The 22,326-nt window shown below is 39.7% G+C and overlaps 1 protein-coding gene across 1 annotated transcript in view; it reads right to left on the reverse strand.

Annotated features, from left to right (window-relative positions):
- NEDD4 (NEDD4 E3 ubiquitin protein ligase) overlaps positions 1-21,855 on the reverse strand; it is a 167,711-nt gene extending 145,856 nt beyond the window's left edge. Inside the window, exon 1 of the mRNA XM_008016512.3 lies at positions 21,702-21,855. Coding sequence (XP_008014703.3) covers positions 21,702-21,746 — 45 coding nt within the window. The 5' untranslated portion in view covers positions 21,747-21,855. The remainder of the gene's footprint in view (positions 1-21,701) is intronic.
- Positions 21,856-22,326: the final 471 nt, after the last annotated feature.

Raw genomic sequence — 22,326 nt, forward strand, 5'->3', positions numbered from 1 at the left:
ACAGTAAAATAAAGCACCAATCAGACTCCTAAGTCACTGATTCCTGGCCTTAGACCCACTCTGGGCCAGAAGGAAACCCACTGCCCTAAAGGGAGAGACCCAGGCCTGGCAGGACTCACCATCTACTGATTAAAGAGACCTTGGGCTCTTAATAAATATCAGCAGTAGCCAGACTGTAGTAGCCACAGGTCTGGGGCAGTGGTGGCCATGGGCAGAGACTCTGTCTGCTTGAGAAAATCAAAGGGAAGAATAAAAAGGACTTTGTCTTGCAACCTGGGTACCATGACAGCCCCAGTGAAATAAAGCACCAAGCAGATTCCTGAAGTCTCTAATCCCAGGCTCCAACTCCTAGACAGCATTTCTAGACCCACCATGGGCCAGAAGGGAACCTACAGCACTGAAGAGAAAGACCCAGCCCTGGCAAATTCGTCTCCTGCTGACTGAAGAGCCCTTGGGTCTTAAACACAAGCAGTAGCCAGGAAATAGTCACCACAAGCCTTAGGCAAAATCCGGTACTGTGTTGGCTTCAGGTGTGACCCAACACAGTCCCAGTGACAGTGGCCACAGGATTGTGTCACCCTTCTGCCAACTCCAGGCAGCTCAGAACAGAGAGAGAGAGAGAAAGAGAGAGAGAGACTCCAACTGGTTGGGGGAAAGTAAGAGAAGAGAACAAGAGTCTATGCCTGGTAATCCAGGGAATTCTCCCAGATCTAACCAAGAGCAGCAAGTTGATGTCTCTATGAGACTACAAGAGTCGCATCACTACTAGGCTTGGGGTACCCCCTAATATGCTCACATATGGCTTCAGTGACCAAATACTTAGATCACAAGATTTAATTCCCTTTGAATACTTGCAAAGCCTTCTCAAGAAGGATGGGTACAAACCAGCCCAGACTGTGAAGATTAGCATAAATACCTAACTCTTTAATGTTCAGACATTAATGAACATCCACAAGCATCAACATCATCCAGGATAACATGATCTCACCAAACAAACTAAATAGGGCACCAGTGACCAATTCCAGAGGGACAGAGATATGTGAACTCTAAGATAAATCAAAATAGCAGTTTTGAGGAAGTTCAAAGAAATACAAGAAAACACAAAGAAGGATCTCAGGATCCTATCAGATAAATTTAACGGAGATTAAAAACCTCTTTGATTCTTATAAAGAATCAAGCAGAATTCTGGAGCTGAAAAAATTAATTGGCAAACTGAAGAATGCATCAGAATCTCTCAGTGGCAGAACTGATCACACAGAAGAAAGAATTAGTGAGCTTGAAGACAGGTTATTTGAAAATACACAGTTGGAGGAGTAAAAATAAAGAATAAAAGTAACAAAGCATGCCTACAGGATCTAGAAAATAACCCCAAAAGGGCAAAGTTAAGAGTTACTGGGCCCGGCATTGTGGCTCATGCCTGTAATCCCAGCACTTTGGGAGGCCGAGGCGAGTGGATCTCTTGAGGTCAGGAGTTGAGACTAGTCTGGGCAACATGGTGAAACCCTGTCTCCACTAAAAACACAAAAATTAGCCAGGCGCGGCAGTGCGCACCTGTAATCTCAGCTACTCAGGAGGCTGAGGCAGGAGAAATGCTTGAATCTGGGAGGCAGAGGCTGTGGTCAGCGAAGATCGCGCCACTGCACTCCAGCCTGGGCAACAGGGTGAGACTCTGTCTCAAAAAAAGAAAAAAAAGAGTTATTAGCTTTAAAGAGGAGGTAGCAAGAGAGATTGGGGTAGAAAGTTTATTCAGAGAAATAATAACAGAAAACTTTCTAAGACTAGAGAAAGATATCAATATTCAGGCACAGGAAGGTTATTGAATATCAAGCAGATTTAACCCAAAGAAGACTACCTTAAGATATTTAGTAACCAAACTCCCAAAGGCCAGAGATGAAGAATGGATCTTAGAAGCAGCAAGAGAAAATTAAAAAACAAAACAAAACAAAAAACAAAGGAGCTCCAATACGTCTGGCAGCAGGTTTCTGAGTGGACACCTAATAGGCCAGGAGACAGTGGCATGATTTATTTAAAGTGCTGAAGGAAAAAATTTTTATTCTAGAATAGTATATCCGGTGAAAATACCCTTCAAATATAAAGGAGAAATAAAGACTTTCCTGGACAAACAAAAGCTGAGGGATTTAATCAACATAAAGACCTATCCTTCAAGAAACGCTATAAGGGTGTCCTACAGTCTGAAAGAAAAGGATGTTAATAAGCAGTAAGAAATCATCTGAAGGTGCAAAGTTCACAGGTAACAGTAAGTACACAGACAAATACAGAATATTATAACACTGTAATTGTGGTATATAAACTACTCATATCTTGAGCAGAAAGATTAAAAGATGAATCTATCAAAAATAATAACTACAACAATTTTTAAAGACAGACAATAGAAGATGATACAAATAGAAACCAGAAAAAGTTAAAAAGCAAGAGGGATAAAGTGTAGAGTTTTTAACAGTTTTCTCTTTTCCTGTTTTTGCAATCAAATTGTCATCAGTTTAAAATAATGCATTGTAATATGTTAACTGCAACCCTCATGTAACAGCAAGTTAAAAAACCTACAACCGACATATAAAATAGATAAACCAAGAATTTAAAGCATACCACTAAAGAAAACACTTTCACAAAAAGGACCACAAAACAACCAGAAAACAAATTAAAAATGGCAGAAGTCTTTACTTATCAATAATAACAATGAATGTAAGTGAACTAAACTCTCCAATCAAAATTATAGAGTGGTTGAATGGATTAAAAAAACAGTACCCAACAATCTGTTGCATACAAGAAACACACTTCACCTATAAAGACACACATAGGCTGAAAATAAAGGGACAGAGAAAATATTCCATGTCAATGAAAACCAAAAAGAGCAGAAACAGCTGTATTAGATCAAATAGATTTCAATACAAAAACTAAAAAAAAGAGACAAAAAAGGTTATTACACAATGATAAAGGGATCATTTCAGCAAGAAGATATAACAATTATAAATACATATGCATCCAACACTGAAATACCCAGTTATATAAAGCAAATATTGTTAAAGTCAAAGAATGAGCTAGATTTCAATATAGTAATAGTTGGAAATTTCAACATCCCACTTTCGGCACTGGATAGATCATTCAGACAGACAATCAACAAAGAAATGTTGGACTTAATCTGCACTGTAAACCAAATGGACCTAATAGATATTTACAGAACATTTCATCCAATGGCTGCATAATACATATTCTTCTCCTTGGCATATGGATCATTCTCAAGGATAAACCATATGTTAGCCACAAAACAAGTATTTAAAAACTCAGCTAGGCACAATGGTTCATGCCTGTAATTCCAACGCTTTGGGACGCCGAGGTGGGCGGACTTCTTGGGCCCAGGAGTTTGAAACCAGCCTGGGCAACATAGACCCTATCTCTTAAAAGCAAACAAACAAACAAAAAAAACAGGCAGAGTGGTACTCCCAGCTCATCAGGGGGTTGAGGTAGGAGGATCACTTGAGCCCAAGAGTTGAGGCTGCAGGGAGCCATGACTGTGCCACTGCGGTCCAGCCTGTTCAACAGAGTAGCCCTGTCTTGAAAATGAAAAAAATTTTTTTTAATTAAGATCTTAAAAGTATCTTCTCTGACTACAATGGAATAAAACTACAAATCAATAACAAGAGGAACTTGGAAATAATACAAACAAATGGAAATTAAACAGTATGCTCCTGAATGATCAGCGGATCAATGAAAAAATTAGGAAGGATATTAAATAATTTCTTGAAACAAATAATAATGGAAACACAACATAGCAAATCTATGGAATACAGCAAAAGCAGTACTAAAAGAGAAGCTTATAGCTGTAAGTTCCTATATGAAAAGGTAGAAAAACTTAAAAAAAAAAAACCTAGCAATGCATCTTAAAGAACTAGAAAAGCAAGAGCAAACCAACTCCAAAATTAGTAGAAGAAATAATAAAGATCAGAGCAGAAATAAATGAAATTGAAACAAAGAAAATAATACAAAAGATCAACAAAAATGAAATGCTGGTGTTTTGAAAAGATAAAAAAAATAGACAAAACTTTTTGACTAAGGAAAGAAGGCCCAAATGAATAAAATCACAGATGAAAAAGGAGACATTATAACTGATACCACAGAAATTCAAAGAATCATTAGAGACTACTGCGAACAACTATATGCCAATAAATTGGAAAATCTAAAGGAAATGGATAAATTTCTATACACATACAACCTTCCAAGAATGAACCACGAAGAAATCCAAAACATAAAAAGACCAATAACAACGAGGTTGAAGCCGTAGTAAAGTCTCCCAGAAAAGAGAAGCCTAGGAGTTGATGGCTTCACTGCCAAACTCTACCAAATATTTAAAGAATTAATACCAATCCTATTCAAACTATTCCAAAAAACAGAGGAGGAGGGAATACTTTCCATACTCATTCTATAAGGCCAATAATACTCTGATATCAAAACCAAAGATTCATTGAAAAAAGAAAACTACAGGCCAATATCTCTGATAAACATTGATGCAGAAATCCTTAATAAAATACTAGAAAATCAAATTTGACAACACATTGGAAAAAAATCATTCATCGTGACCAAGTGGGATTCATATCAGGGATGAAAGAATGGTTCAACATACACAAATCAAAGTGAAACATCATATCAACAGAATAGAGGACAAAACCCATATGATCATTTTAACTGATGCTGAAAAAGCATTTGATAAATTTCAACATCCCTTAATGATTAAAAAAAAAAAAAAAACTTCAAAAACCTGACTATAGATGGAACATAGCTCAACACAATGAAAGCCATATATGACAGACCCACAGCTAGTGCCGTGGTAAATGGGGAGAAACTGAAAGCCTTTCATCTATGATCTGGAACAAGATTTTCATTTCTTCTTTTCTTTTCTTCTCATTTCATTTCTTTTTCTCATTTCATTGAGATAGAGTCTTGCTCTGTCACCCAGGCTGGAGTGCAGTGGCATGATCTCAGCTCACTGCAACCTCTGCCTCCCGGGTTCAAGCAATTCTCCTTCCTCAGCCTCCCGAGTAGCTGGGACTACAGGTGTGCGCCACCACACCCGGGTAATTTTTGTAATTTTAGTAGAGTCAGGGTTTCACCATGTTAGCCAGGCTGGTCTCGAACTCCTGACCTCCGACAATCCACCTGCCTCGGCCTCCCAAAGTGCTGGGATTACAGGTGTGTGCCACTGTGCCCGGCCACCCACTTTTACCACTATTATTGAATATAGTACTGGAAGTCCTAAAGAAATCAGATAAGAGAAAGAAAGGGAAGCTAAATTAGGAAGACATCAAATTGTTCTTATTTGAAGATGATATGAACTTATATTTGGAAAACATAAAGACTCCACCCAAAAGCTATTAGAACTGATAAACACATTCAGTAAAGTTGCAGGATACAAAATCAATATACGAAAAATCAGTAGCATTTATTTTTATTTAAGAAACAAGGTATTAAATCAGTAGCATTTTTATATGCCAATAGTGAACAATCTGAAAAAGAAATCAAGAATGTAATCCCATTTACAGTCACTATAAATAAAATTAAATACCTAGGAATAAGCTTAACCAAAGAAGAGAGAGATCTCTACAATGACAACTATAAAACACAGATGAAAGAAATAGAAGACGACACCAAAAAAAAAAAAAAAAAAAAAAAGGGAAAAATATTCCATGTTCATGGATTGGAAAAATCAATACTGCTAAAATGTCCATTCTACCCAAAGCAACCTACAGATTAAATGCAATTCCTATCATAATACCAATGACATACGTCACAGAAACAGAAAAAAAAAAAATCCTAAAATATATGGAATCACAAAAGATCCAGAATAGCCAAAGTCATCCTTAGCAAAAAGAACAAAATGTAGTCAAATTAATTACTGGACTTCAAATTATACTACAGAGTTATAGTATCCAACACAACATGGTACTGGCATAAAAACAGACGTACAAACCAATGGAATAGAATAGAGAACCCAGAAGTAAATCTATACATCTATAGTGAACTCCTTTTTGACAAAGGTGCCACGAACACCCAACGGGGAAAGGACAGTCTCTTCAATAAATTATGGTGCTGGGAAAACTGGATACTCATATGTAGAAGAATCAAACTAGACCCCTATCTCTTGTCATATAGAAAACTCAAATCAAAACATTGAGGAAACTCTCCAGAACACTGGTCTAGGCAAAAATTTCTTGAGTAATACTCAAAAGCACAGGCAACCAAAGCATAAATGGACAAATTGGATCACATCAACTTAAAAAGCTCCTGTAGAGCAAAGGAAATAATCAATAAAGTGAAGAGACAGCCCACAGAATGGGAGAAAATATTTGCAAACTATCCAACAAGAGACGAATCACCAGAAAATATATGAAGCTCAAACAACTCAATAGGAAAAACTCCAATAATCTGATTTTAAAATGGGCAGAAGATCTGAATAGGTATTTCTCAAAAGAAGACATACAAATGGAAAACAAGTATTTGAAAAGGTGTTCAACATCGCTGATCATCAGGGAAGTGCAAATCAAAAGTACAATGAGATATCATCTCACCCCAGTTAAAATTGCTCTTATCCAAAAGACGGGCAATAACAAACGCTGGCAAGAATGTGGCAAAAGGCGTACCCTTATACTCTGTTGATGAGAATGTAGATTAGTAAAACCACTATGGAGAACACTATGGTGTTTCCTCAAAACACTAAAAATAGAACTATCATATGGTCCAGCAATCCCACTGCTATATACCCAAAGGAAATGAAACCAGTACATCAAAGAGATGTCTGCACTCCCATGTGTATTGCAGCAGATCTGGAATCAGCCTGTATTCATCAACAGAGGAAAGGATAAAGAGAATGTGGTACATACACTCACTGCTGTCCTATTCGGCCATAAAAAAGAATGAGATTCCATGATTTGCAACAACACAGAACTGGAAGACATTAAGTGAAATGAGCCAGAAAGACAAAAACAAACTTTGTATGTTCTCATGCATTTGTAAGAAGGGTAGTAGGACCTGGGGGAAGTGGATGGTTAACGAGTACAAAAATATAATTAGATACAATGAATAAGAGCTAGTATTTGATAGCACAATAGGGTGACTACAGTCAGCAATAATTTGTTTTTTATTTTAGAATAACAGAGAATAATTAGAATGTTTGTAACATAAAGAAATGATGAATGCTTTAAATAACAGATAACTCATTTACCTTGATGTGGTTATTATACATAGAATGTCTGTATCAAAATATCTCATGTACCCCATCAACACATATACCTACTATGAGCCCATAAAATTTAAGCATTTTTTAAAATTTTGAAAGATCAACAAATATGAAATATTATAGCACAAGAGATAGCAAATTAACTGATTCTATTCTAAAATTATTTCATTGGCAAGTAGTAGCTTGTATGTCTTTCTCAGAAGAGGTCTGAGTAGGAGAAAATATACATATCATAGATTATTTATTTTAACCTTCTTCCTTCTAAAGATTTACAAACACCCCTGTTCCAGGAGGTCTCACTAAATAAGACAGTCATGCTGCAGAATGACATTTCAGCAAATGATGGACAGCATATATGATGGTGGTCCCATAAAATACCACATTTTTACTTTACCTTTTCTATGTTTAGATATGTTTAGGCACACAATATTTACATTGTATAACTACTACATACAGTATTCAGTACAGTTATCATGCTGTAAAGGTCTGTAGACTAGGAAGAAAAGGCTATATCACACAGCCTAGGTGTGTAGTAGGCTATACTTTATACGTTTGTGTGACTACACTCTATGGCATTTGCACAATGATGAAACTGCCTAATGACACATTTCTCAGAATGTACCCCTGTTGTTAAGCAATGCATGACTGTAAATTAAATATTCAACTAATTCCAAAACCCATACGGTAAATTAACACAACACACAAAAAAAACTCTGACTGGAGATGCTAGAAAAAAATAACTTTCTTCCATCACCAAATAAAATTAAATATATAGCTGATCTCGCAAGAAAGAAAGGAAATCCTCAGGTATCAGAAATAAAGATGGAATTGAAAACCAGAGAGGAAAACATGTAAGCTGAAATTTCAGTTTTCTGAGGGGAAGGATTCCCAAAAATCGGAGACACTTACAGATTACCCTTTTTTTCTGGAAGGTCAATGAATAAATAGGCCAACTGAAATATTCCATTGGCCCTGATGGTCAAATTCTCACTATACCAGTTTACTGGGAAGTAACCAGACTACATTACATAGGTAGGAATCTCCAAAACTGGATCCTGCCGATTAAAAATCGCTTCTGTCATGACTTAATTAACAAGTACCATTTCTCTCAAGTGGTCAGGTATAATTGAAGTGACAACAGCAAATAACGTTACTTATCTTACTTTTTTTAAGTTCAGGTAGCAGTTATAATTTACATGACCATAATTGAGAAAAGGGATTATGATATATCTCTAAAAAGTTAATCCATATTTGTGGAACTCCTGATATTAAAAACCATCCATGTTAGCCTTTACTGAAACACTTCCCAGCCTCATGGGGAAAATGTAACAAGCATTAATCAAAAACAATTCCAGGGGAATTATAAATAACACAGCTGTCCCAGATACATTTAACTTTTAACCTTTCTCCTTGCATTTCCCACCACAAAAAACAGAACTAGTTATTTTAAATGCTAAGATTAATTGATAAGCTATACTGATTAAAAATTTCTTTCAAAATTAAGTGCCATTTATTTTAATATTTGCATTGATTTTAACTTCATTTTATAATTTCACGCTAGAGAATTGTCTTTTCCATCACTTTCATGTGTTGAGATTGTAATCTCTCACATGTTGAAAAGGAGGGAAAGCAGCATAAATGCTGCAACTAGAGAAAAATCTCTTCAATAATTTTAGAATATTGATACTGAGTACTATTAACAGAAATCTGGATAGTGCTTAAATAAGTAAAAAAAGGAACAAAAGTTAAACACCCTTTCCGTAATCAAAACAGGGACAAAATTATACCAGACCAAGGCTCTTCACTAAAGCTTGAACCTTCCCTTTTCCACTCATGAGTAAAGAGAACTTTATTGTTTTTTGAAAATAAAATAGAAAGTTGCAAATTATAGGCAAAGAGATGTGCCCTTTTTGAATGACAAGGAGAAACAAATTGGTAATGTGATGTAATGTGATATCTATGCAGGCAGCGTTAATTAAAAGGTAGCTTCCTAGGGTTGAGATTTTCTCCACAATTCATGAAGACATCTATTAACTGCTCTTCAATTTCCTGACAATGCAGAAAACAAAAACGAAAACAAAACAAAACAAAAAAACAAGAACACAAAACGCAGGGCTGTATATCCTTCCATTTCTTGCAAGTCTTGAGAGATTTTCTTTTGTTATTCTTCGTCCTTCTCCCATTCCTCTGTCGTCCCCCACCCTCATAAATCTATTTTTTAAAATATATATATACTCCATTTTTACTTACCTCTGAGTTTTTATACAAGCTGGATTCCCTTACTACTTCACTATTAAAACCCTATATCATCTGGGCAGAATCTTTTGAAGCCGTTAAAAAAGTTAATGATTATAACAGAATAATTATATTAATTGAAAAAATAAGAATGCTGAAATTTATTAAATGACAACTGTAAAAATACACACAGATTAGAAGGAAATATGTAAAAGTAAAAATAGCTATTAAAGTAATAAGGTCATGAAAGTTTTTACTTAACATTTTGTAAATTTTACATTCTATTTTTTTCTTTAAAGAAAGTTCTGCCCTTTCTTCAAAGCCCAAATGCCATCTTTTCTAAAAGTCTTAGATGGAATTAATCTTCTCATTGTCAGAGGCTCATTTATGTAGCGTTTATCACACATTATCTCGTATCTCAGGCCAAAACTTTATGCCTTCCTCCACTTTTAAAGCTGAGATTTAGGAAACTTTCTTTTCATTAACTTTTTATAATTATAATTATTATTATTTTTTTGAGATGGAGTCTCACTTTGTCACCCAAATTGGAGTGCAGTGGCGCGATCTCGAGATTACTGCAACCTCTGCCTTCCGGGCTCAAACGATTCTCCTGCCTCAGCTTCTTGAGTAGCTAGGATTACAGGAGCGCACCACTATGCCCGGCTAATTTTTGTATTTTTACTTTCGCCACGTTGGCCAGGCTGGTCTTGAACGCCCGACCTCAGGCGATCTGCCTGCCTTTGGCCTCCCACAGTGCTGGGATTACAGGCGTGCGTCACTGCACCCGGCCATCTTTTCATTAACTTTATACCCTCTGAAATCAGCAGAATACTTGGCACATAGTAGGGGCTGACAAATTCTGGATTAACAAGAAACCTTTCTAAAGTAGCTGAAAATAGGAGTAAGACACCTTATTAAAAGCAGGGAAAAGTTTGCCTAATGAGACCCCAGCCTCATCCCCCAACTTGTGTCTGGGAACAGAGGCTGCCAGACCTGCATCCACCAAACAGAAGACTCCTCTCTGAGGAAACTGGGTGATCCAAGGGAAAAAAAAATGCTATAAATTGTGACATATGAGAATCCCACAATGAAATGGTAGGTTCAGATCATTCTACTGTGAGAGGCTCCAGTCAACAGTACCTGCTCCTCGTACAGAGGATGTAAGCCATCAAAGAAGGAATAAATTTGGAATGAAGAAAACAAGAAATTAAACAGTGCATTCAACACAGCAAAGAGATCAAGTGAATTCTCACAATGATGGCAAATGGAAACCCACAGATGATGGCTACACAACAGGTGTAGAGAACAAGCAGTCCAGATGGAATGCAACATAGCAAGAGGCTGTCTTCAACAAGAACAAAGAAAAGAAAATGGCTAGCATTCATTTTTTAGTGTGTGTGTAGGGGTGTGTGTGTGTGTGTGTGTGTGTGTTTATATATATATATATAAATAACATTTTTACTGCACTGAGTGGTTTTAAAGCTCTGTCCAACAGCTTGCAATTACATCTGTGACAGACATACGGAAAACTAAACCAAACAAAAATGTGAAATAAATAATTATAAACATAGTATAGTGATTCAGATGTGAATAGTACTGTATTTAAATAGGTTAATAAGGTAAACACAAAATATTCAACAAAAAAGTTGCTATGGAGGGATGCATATTTTTTCCTTTTTTTTTTTTTTTTGAGACGGAGTCTTACTCTGTCGCCCAGGCTGGAGTGCAGTGGTATGATCTTGGCTCACTGCATGCAACGTCTGCCTCCCAGGTTCAAGTGATTCTCCTGCCTCAGCCTCCTGAGTAGCTGAGACAACAGGTGCCCGCCACCACACCCAGCTAATTTTTGTATTTTTAGTAGAGACATACATGGGATTCTCATATGTCACCACCATGTTGGCCAGGCTGGTCTGGAACTCCTGACTTCAGGTGATCCACCGCCTCAGCCTCCCAAAGTGCTGGGATTACAGGTGTAAGCCACCGTGCCCGGCCTCCTTTTTTTCTCTTGAGCAACATGCTACATCACTTATGGCAACCATATTTTCCAAACGAAAAACTGGAACCTATGGATTGACACCAGTTTTCTTCCTCTGGTATGTAAATTTATTTGAAACAGTCTATAAAAATATAAATGGAAGATCACCCACACTGAGAAATAAAATCAATTAGAAGTGTCCTTGTAAAGCTAGAGTCTATGATACCCAAATGCATGAGTCAAAAATTCTTCAAGAGTTTTTAACAGTAATAGCCACAATAAAGAAGAAATATCCAGAATCCTTCGATTTAGGAGCAAGCAGTAGTTCTCAAAGTGGATTCCATGGACTGGCAGTATGAACATCACATGGAAATTTGTTACATATGCAAATGTTGAGGCCCGCACCTACTGAATCACACACTGTGGGGTAGTCTGTATTTTAACAAACTCTTCAGATGATTCAGATGGACACTAAAGTTGACAACCACAGGTAGAGAACACGGGGGTAGGAAAGGAAACTGCTGCCATTAATGTGGTTATGAAAGTATTCTTCATTTAGAATACTGGACTTTATTGAATCAATACTATATAATTTCTAAGAAAGAACAACTCATCACTTTACATCTTATCACTACTTTTAAGTGTGATAGCACCATATCTGTTTATTTACACACAAAGTACCACTGGAAGGATACACATGGAGCTGATAACCTGTAGGTTACTAGAGAAGGCTGGGAGACAGGAGTAGCAGGAAGGCTTTGGCTGAAACTTCAAATGTTGCTGAAAGAATGTGCAGCAACTAGAACTTTCGCATATTACCAACGGGAGACTAAAATGGTACAATCGCGTTGGGAGACTGTTGGGCAGTTTCTTATAAAGTTAAAGACATAAATCCTATGACCCAGAAATTCCATTCCTAGGTATTTACACAAGAGAAATAAAAATATACTTTTATGAAAAGATTTGTAGATGTTCACCGTAGGTTTATTCATAATAGCCCAAAGCTAGAAACAATCAATGTGTCCATCAAAGGAGAATGGTTATATTCATACAATGAAATACTATTAAGCAAGAAAAAGAATGAGCCATTGATACAAACAACCACATGGATGACTCTCAAAAAAAGAATCAAGACACAAAAGAGTACATAATGTACATTCCATTTACATGAAGTTCCAGAACAGGCAAAAGTAATCCATGGTGACAAAACGTTGCCTATAGAGAGTAGAGGGGTAGAATTGACTGGAAGAGGGCCCAAGGGAGCATTCTGGAATGATGGCAATATTCTATATCATAATTGGGTCATTGGCTCTACATGTTAAAAATCATCAAACTGTACGTTTATGATCTGTGCATTTCACTCTTTGTAAATTTTACTCTTCCCCACGCCCATTCCATAAAAGAAGGCAAAATCTATACATTTTCAGACAAAAAAAAAACTGAGAAAGTTCAATTCCAACAAACAGTCAGTAAAAGAAATTCAAGGGCCGGGTGCAGTGGCTCACACCTGTAATCCCAGCACTTTGGGAGGCCAAGGCGGGTGGATCACCTGAGGTCAGGAGTTTGAGACTAGCCTGGCCAACATGGTGAAATCCCATCTCTAGTAAAAATACAAAAATTAGCAAGGCATGGTGGCAGGCGCCTGTAATTCCAGCTACTCTGGAGGCAGAGCGGGGAGAATCGCTTGAACCTGGGAGGTGGAGGTTGCAGTGAGCTGAGATTGCACCACTGTACTCCAGCCTGGGTGACCAGAGTGAAACTCCATCTTCAAAAAAAAAAAAAAAAGAAAATAGAAATTCTAGATGATATACTTTAGGCAGAAAAAGTGATCCCAGATGGAAAGGTGAAGCAGCAAGAATAAAGAAATAACTAGCAAACAAATGTTAAGCATATGGGGAACAAATATTAACTATGAAAAATAATGTTAACGATGATGACAATGGATGTGTGTGTGTGTGCGCATTTTATTTCCATTCCACTTTGTATCCGATTCCAAATCCTTAACATGGCATGCCAGGCCTTGCCTGATCAGGCTGTCCTCTCCAGCCTCATCTGCTGACATTGTCCCTCTTGTTTTAGCACTCCAACCTTCAGGTTCGTCTCCATCCCATCTTTTGCACATGTGGTTCTATTTACTCGGAAAGCTTTTTGCCCTACTCTTCATCTGCTAACTCCTATTCATCCTTAGTTTCAATTTCCCTGATATTTTCTCCCTTCTCCACACCATATAAAATTAATTAATTTCTAGATATACTTTTTTTTTTTGAGGCAGTCTTGCTCTGTTGCCCAGGCTGGAGTGCGGTGGCATAATCTCAGTTCACTGCAACCCCCACCTCCTGGGTTCAAGCAATTTTCCTGCCTCAGTCTCTCAAGTAGCTGAGACTACAGGTGTACGCCACTATGCCTGGCTAATTTTTGTATTTTTAGTAGAGACAGGGTTTCACCATGTTGGCCAGGCCGGTCTCGAACTCCTGACCTCAGGTGATCCACCCGCATCAGCCTCCCAAAGTGCTGGGATTATAGGCGTGAGCCAGTGCACCCAGCCTGTTATATATAATTTCATCTTACACTGTTTTCCTTAATAACACTTATAAAACATTGACGTGTGATAATTTATTTAATGTTTCTCTCTCCCTCTTGGCTATAAAGTTGGTAAAGTCTATTGTATATCATTATACCTCATGCCTTGACCTACATGCCTGATACATAGTGTTCATCAAATATTTGTCAAGCAAATACAGAAATCAAGTACTTCAGAGGTCCACCTATAGGCTTTAACAAGAAAAGACAGAAGATGTGGAAATGAGAGCATAACAATTACAAGTTAATTTTGCACACATTGCATTCACATTCGTCATCTTCCTGAGAAAAAGTCTCTTCTTTTAAATTATTTTATTTGTGTATTACTAGCAGGAAAGTGGAAGGACCAAAGTGTTCGTTATGAAAGAGATCTGTTTTTCAATCCCAGAGCTGCTACCTACTGGGAGAAGGTTCTTGAAGAAAGCAGAATCTCATATTCCTTATCTCTAAAATGGGGGTAATACTTCCTACTTTTGCAATAATGTCGTGATGATTACAGCTAAAGTATGAAAAAATCTAACCTGGTGCCTGGCATATAGTGCATATGCAGTTAAAGGCAGCTGTTATTTATTTAGGTTGACTCTTTCTCCCATAGGAGAATACTTTCACTAAAGCATCTTTATTCACGGCCATGATTGTTCATATTACTCTCTTTATTGCCCCAACAGGTCTCACATGAGTCGAAGCCAGATATTTGAGTCCAGCCATGAGTTATAACAATGGGCTACAGACATATTTACTCAACTTTCAGAAAAGTCTTATCAAAATGCTTTTTGTTTATGCTATGCCTTTCTCCCTGCATTTATCTCCAGACTGCTCCTACCTGCTCCCCATTCATTTATCCTCTTAAAACTTTGATACAATTGGCAAGGAGGCCAGAAGAAACAGAAGTTGTAAAGGAGTAACATCAATTGCCACAGAATTCAGCAGAACAACGGGTTTAGCAATTCAAATCAGCAATCTGACTTAAAGATTCAGCGCTGGAGTAGATAACCATGATAGACTGAGAAGCAGTTGTGCTCAACTGGTTCCGGCATGGCTCCAAATGCTGTAGAATATTTCTGAGACAGCAAGGGGATGGGGAGAATCAGCAGACTTAAATACTCTGCTCTCACTGATGTGAAATAATTATGCAAGATTCACCAAGTAAGTAACAGGGCCAGAATTCCAACCCAAAAGAATCCCATTTTCTATACCCCTGCTCACCCTAAATGATTTATTTACAAGGTCTCTTCCAACTCAAAGATTGTATTCCTATGTGATATATGAATTCCTAATTACCTATAAAAGAAATTATAGTTCCTTCTCCTCTTCTGTTCCTGGTGCAGAGCAGTCAACCACAAGCCACTACAGAAAACGTCTGTGGGGTGAGGGGGAATTTCACAGAGGTGCATAGTTGGCTTGCTCGCCAGCATGGGGCACTGAGGGGAGGAGGGAGGTGCCATACCGAGATGTATCAGAAGGGTGCCCACTGGCAAGGGTACTGAGGAGGGGAGGAGAGCGTTACATAAGGACGTTGCATAGAGAATAGCAATATTCCCACTGGCATCCACGGATGTGAAGAGCTGAAGTGGCAGAGGAGACGTCTGCGTGGTCAGGAAGTTAGTTATACTGAACACATAATTAAATGAACAAATAACTATATTAAGGATAATAAAAGTCAAATTTTGTCACTGTTAGAAAAGGTACTTACGGCTATAAAGGAACTCAGGTGTTAGATTTGAATTGGAAAAAAATCAGTACGAATTCATGATTTTTAAGTATATGTATTTACAGATTGATATAGAAATAGCTATAGATCTTTGTGTATACTTGTGTGTATAGTACACATACACACACAAACACACATGCATATGCTTCTGAACTCTGTTCACTGAGATGGCCTAAGAGTATATCCCAGTAACAATGAGCACACCAAGCACCCAAATTGTAGCATGTAAAAACCATTTTATACTAAATAGGACCAGCGCTCCTAGGAAAATGGCTGACTGCAGATAGCTGAGCCAAGCAAAATACAAGAGAAGCCTGGAACAACTTCTGCCAGAAAGTGTTCAAAGAATGATGGGGACTTGTTACAAAGACCTAGGAACCTCCTTGAAAGGGCTGCCACTGGACAAACTGGGACAGTATGAGCAATAAAATATTTAATGACAGTAACTGATTACAACCTGTTGAATAAAGTGGGATTTTACAAGTCTATGCTGATATAAATAAATGACAGGAAAAGGTAAGCTCTTCTTACATAGAATGCTGACTAATAGAGATGCAAATAAAACAAAACAGTGGTGTTTGGTTCAGATAGAATTCATCAATGGATGCTAAAACTGAGGATGAAGACTTGATGAGAAATAGGATATCGGCATAATCTTACAAAATGTCCCCCCAAAATACTATCAATTATAAAAAGGGTGACATTACAGAGAATAAACCTAGCAGACACCAAAGTGACCAAGTGATTAAGGTTATTACTGACAGTGTTGGGACAAGTCAGCATCATGTGTCCCCTGGTGTGATGCATGGGAAGAACACAGCATCATTTCTGTGATTCCTGCCAAGAGAGTGTGACTTGAACATGGTCATCAAGAAAAACGAAACAAACCCAAAATGAGAAACATCATAGAATGTAAGGCCTGTCCTTCTTAAAATTGTCTGGGATAAGAAAAACTGAGGAAATGTTACAGATTAGAACAGACTGCAAAGACATGCCAAGTAAATGCAATATATGCTCCTAGATAGGCTCTTAGACCAGGAAAAGGAAAGAGAGAAATTATTAGAACATTTATCAAAGTGTGGATGGTATCTGTGGATTGAATGGCATTGTTGTATCAGTGTCCATTTCCTAGCTTGGAGGGGTGTATGGTTATTATGCAGGAAAGTATTCTTGTTATAGAAAAATACACACTAGCGTATCTAAAGATGATGGGGCATTGTGTTTGCAGCTTGCTCTCAAGTGGTTCAGAAAAACAATAATGAAAATGGCAAAAAAAGGTGACGGAATAATTGCAGAGAAAAGGTTAACAGTTGCAGAATCTGCATGAGAAGGATACTGGAGCTCTTTGTGTTGTACTTTCAACATTTCTGATGGTTCAAAATCCTTTCAAAATAGGATGGGCGTGGTGCCTCGCCTGTAATCCCAGCACTTTGGGAGGCCGAGGCAGGCGGATCATCTGAGGTCAGGAGTTCGAGACCAGCCTGGCCAACATGGTGAAACCCTGACTGTACTAAAAATACAAAAATTAGCTGGGCGTGGTGGCACATGCCTGCAATCCCAGCTACCCAGGAGGCTGAGGCAGGAGAAATGCTAGAACTTGGGAGGCAGAGGGTACAGTGAGCTAAGATCATGCCATTGACTCCAGCTTGAGTGACAGAGCAAAACTCCGTCTCAAAAGTAAATAAATAAATTATTTTAAAAATACACGATATTAATTCACTTCTTTGGTTCTTGGGTCCATGAAAAATACTTTATAATGATCCCGGAATTAAAGAGTTGCAAAAAAGCACTAATGGCAAAAAAAAAATACATGAAAGCTTGGGAGAGATTACTAACACAGCTGCTGCTTAAACTATGCTTCTCCTCCTTTGTGTGTAGTACATTGGGAAGTTTGTTCCTAGACTGAATGAGGGTCAGTTTCTGCTCAGCCTTAGTGGGTCCAGAAGTATCAGAATACGCCCTTCTTAGTTACTCTGTTGCTGATGCATTGTTGTGGCTACTGCCACCAGAGGTATCTGTTATTCTGTATGTGCAAACTGCACTCTCCATACCCGCAGAGGAGACTCTAAACTCTTTCCTCTTTATTTCCTTCCTTCTTTTCCTTGCTTCAGTCAGGCTTTATTATAGGAAACAGAAATCATTCTCGATGTTTTAAGAAGAAAGAAGCTAATACAGGGGATTAGATGCTTACAAAACCTTTGGAAGAGCTGGAAGAGTAGATGCTAGGCTGGACTTCTAGAGCAGGGGTCCCAAACCTTAGGAACTGGTCACACAGCAGGAGGTGAGTGGCAGGCCAGTGAGCAAAGCTTCATCTGTATTTACAGCCACTCCTCATCGATCACATTACCTCCTGAGCTCCGCTGCCTCTCAGATCAGCAGCAGCATTAGAGTCTCATAGGAGAATGAACCCTACTGCGAACTGTCCATGCAAGGGATCTAGGTTGTGTGCCCCTTATAAGAATCGAATGCCTGATGATTTGTCACTGTCTCCCTGTCCCCCATTACCGTCACCGACACATGGGACCAACTAGTTGCAGGAAAACAAGCTCAGGGCTCCCACTGATTCTACATTATGGTGAGTTGTATAATTATTTCATTATATATTACAATGTACTAATAATAGAAGTGGAGTGCACAATACATGTAATGCGCTTGAATCATCCTGAAACCACTAGACCTCATCCCCGGTCCATGGGAAAGCTATCTTCCATGAAACTGGTCCCTGGTGCCAAAACTGTTGGGGACTGCAGTTCTTAGAAGATCAGAAACAGGGCAGAACCGACCCACTCAGGAAGCTACTATCTCTGCCCCAATCAGAAAGGTAGGTGATCAGGAGCCATCACCAGAACTGATGACTTCAAGAATACAACCAATCTTGATGTTTGGAAGCTACTGCTACCACAATTTCTGTGACTTCTTATCCATATGTACAAAGCAAGTTACCAGATACTGGAATACTTTTGCAGAAAAATTCGATGTTTACATGACTGTGCTTATCAGCAGAAAAAGCCAAAGAAACAAAACAATATGCTCCACCTCATTTCCACTCCCCAAATCTCAAGTAATTGCACTTAACTGGGGAGCCTATTTTGAATCCAGACCATTAATTTCAAGGGAGTGTGGGAAACAGGGTTTAGTTTTCCCACCTCCACATCACTGGGAGGTGCATGGGAAGGAAGTGGGAAGAGATGCTGAATTCCAGTCCCCGCATCTACCACACTGCTCCCCACTAAAGATCACTGCGTGTTATTCTCTACCGTTAATCTCAAGTGACTGTCAGAGCAAATCTGGTATAAATTATACTACACTTCCTCCTTGGTTTGTTAACACTTTAATGGCAAAATTCTGCACATGCAGCCAGGGCGATCTCTTACTATAAGCCACTTATATGTGGAAGAAGAGTTAAACCTCACTGAAAAGTGAGAGGTGTTATGATCTACATTTTAGCATGCTTCAGTGCTGATATACTCACACACTGTGACTCAGAGACTATTCACTACATACTGATTAAATTACAATTCTTTCACTATCTTCTATCCCATTTCAAATTATTTTTCTCCCTGTTTTAGTTTCAAATTTAAAATAAGAATCCTCTCCTTTTGTTGTAATGAAAAAGCACTTTACTTTTAATCAACAGCAGAGGGCTACCTATTCCCAGCCTAGTCCGTGAGTTTTAGAAGTGACAGAGTTGCAATGCTTTCTTCCTTTAACAAAAGGGGTGTATGTGTGTGGTGGGGGGAGGGTGGGAGTGTGGTTCCCATCCTTCTTTTACTTTTGTGATAGACCAGAAAATAAATGGCAAATGACAGTGAAGAGATGGTAACCTCCACAAGAAAAAAAGTGACTTTTATCTTTTCCTCAGTTCGCGGCTGACACTATTTTTTCCCCTCTCTATCCCTGGTGCCTAGCACAATGCATGGTAGAGAGGAAACAGTAAATGAATGTCTGTTGAATGAATAATCCAATTACAATGGAAGAAGTGGAAAATTCTTCATCATCATGTCTCTTATCTTCCTATCTCACTCCCTTCCTCAATGTGGACAAAATAGACAGAGGGGGGATAGAAACAAATTAGAGTCATGGAATTGACAGCCAGAACTCCCAGAATGTGCATGGGATAGGCCCCATGCCATGAAACTTCCTAGATGTACAAACCCTTCAGCAAGTTCAGGAAATCCACATTTCAAAGGGTGGAGTTTCTGGCCTTTAGCCCCAGTTCCTTACAGACCACCCACTAACTGCCACTGTTAGTTTTATTTCAGCTGGGCAGAGGGGTAATGATTGAAAACAGAGAAATTACTAAAGTAGATAATTAAAAACACTGATTGTGTACCAAGAGGGAGAAAACAGATGGTGAATGATACCTTTGGCACTATTTTCTCTAAGATCAACTGGCTCTGTTGGAAGGCGGTGAGATGAGAAATCTGCAATTAGCAGGGCCTACCTGTGAATATAGCAGGGAAAGAAAGTCCAAGGCCAGCCTGATTGGGTTGGACACCAGCTTGAAGTTATCTGCACTGGGCAGTCTATGTAACAAGCAGGGAAATCTGACTGATAAGAAAGCGACCACAAGTGAAGTGCTGTATTATCTTCTGATCTCCTCTACAGAATAAAGGGGCCATTAACTAGAATGTTATCTTTAGCTATAACACATTGACTGTTGTTTCTGAGGGAACTATGAGCCGCCATCATTTGTCCATCATCACTTTGTTTCTCTTCTGGCGGCAATAACTAGGAAATTAAATTCTAATCACATCACGTAAGCATTCTCAAAATACCCTGAAATAACGTGCCTGCATTAACAAATTGCCCACCCTTTATAAACAAAGAACTCTCAAGAGAAGAGTAAAATGTTTGACGGCACCAAGTTACTAAGAGGAGGAACTATACAACTTATTACAATACTTAAGCAAGCAGTATAAATTAGGTTGATGAATTTTCAGTTAATTGGGTCTAATCTTGATAACAGGTACACGTGGCGCTTAGTCAGCCAACAAGGCGGCAAAAAATTTGATTTTTTTCACTCAGAACCAGTCACTGTTAGACTATATACAGCCTTTTCATCTCCTACCTATTTGCATTTTTGAGACAATCTCCAAGAACACACAGAAGCCACATATCATTTACAACGGAACAACCTTTCCAAATGGTCTTACAATATTTTTAATAAGCATAGGCATAATCAGCATTAGTTATTTAGTTGAAAAGAGACAACTTTGCCTTCTTCAAATCCCAGAGCTTAATCTAGTTTTCAAAGAGAACAGATATGGTAACTTCTTTATAAAGTATTTATACTTTTTTGACTTTACTTTTTAACATCAACGATGACCGGTGAAAAAAAGCATGAACTTCTCACATTAGACACTTGTTGCTAAAGAAGAGGAGGAAAATTTATGTTCCTGCTCTCCCATCCCTGTCTCTAGTTAGGGGATTAAAAAAGATTTCAGATAAAGGAGAAAAAAACCAAACGAGCGAATGACAATTCACTTGGAACTCTCCAGACCGAAGTCTGTAAAGTTAAGTCGGCCCGGCCTCCGCCAGAGCAAGCAAATCAACAGCAGGGATGCTGCGACCGTCTCCCCACGCCTGCGAGCTCCGCACACCCGGCGGGGGTGGCAGGAAAGGGCTGGCGCGGTGATGTGCGTCCCCCGCCGGCCGCCTAGCCCCCTCCTCAACACTTCCTGAAGGAAACTGACAAGGAAGGCGTCGGCCGCTCCGGGAAGGGGCGGGTATGGACCCGACAAACTTGCTCCGTCCAGCGAGCCCCCAGCGCCCGCGCTCCCAGCCGCCCCCACAGTCCCCGCGGCGCCTCGCGCGCTCCCCGGGCTCGCGCCGAGGGAGGAGGGGCTGACAGCGGAGCCTCCGGTCGTGGCCGCCGCCACTACCTCCCCATGTCCGGCTGCTGAATAACCCGAAGGGAAGCCCGCCCCGCAGCCCCGCGGTCCCCGCACCTCGTCCTCCAGGAGCCCGAACACCTCCACCGCGCAAGTTGCCATTTCCGAACGCTTCCAACAAACCGGACACGCTCGCCCCCGCCCAGGGCAGGCAACTGTGGAGGAGGAGGAGGAGAAGCGGGAGGAGGCGGGGAAGAGTTGGAGGAAGAGGAGGTGGCGCTCCCCCAGCGACAGCAGCGCCTCCCCCGGCGAGTGGGCGCTAGCGGCACCCGGCAGCGCCGCGGGAAAAGGCGGGCGGGGCGCGCTCCCGGGGCTGAACGGGGGCGCGCGTGACCGGGCTCTGGGAGTCGGGAGGGCGAGCGGCGGGGCTCGGGTGGGAGGAGCGCGTGTGGCGGGGACCAGGGCGTGGGGAGCGCGCGTGGCGGGGCGCGCCCTCGGTCCCTTCCCCGGGAGGTGGGTGGTTGACGGGCTCGCCGGGGAGCCGGGAAGCGAGGCTGCAGTGTTCCTCAGCAACAAGTCTCGCTAAGATCCGACCCAGAGTTCGACCTCTGACTAGACGCCTGGGAATCCGTGAGCTTAATCCCCGCTTAAATCCCAAACTGAAAATTATAGCGCTTTCTTGTCGGTTAAGGCTGTCATTCCAATAAGAAGCTGGACCTTGGGACCGTCAGGGAAAGTCTGA

Source organism: Chlorocebus sabaeus, chromosome 26, assembly GCF_047675955.1.
Source record: "Chlorocebus sabaeus isolate Y175 chromosome 26, mChlSab1.0.hap1, whole genome shotgun sequence".
In the NCBI taxonomy this organism is placed as follows: Eukaryota; Metazoa; Chordata; class Mammalia; order Primates; family Cercopithecidae; genus Chlorocebus; species Chlorocebus sabaeus.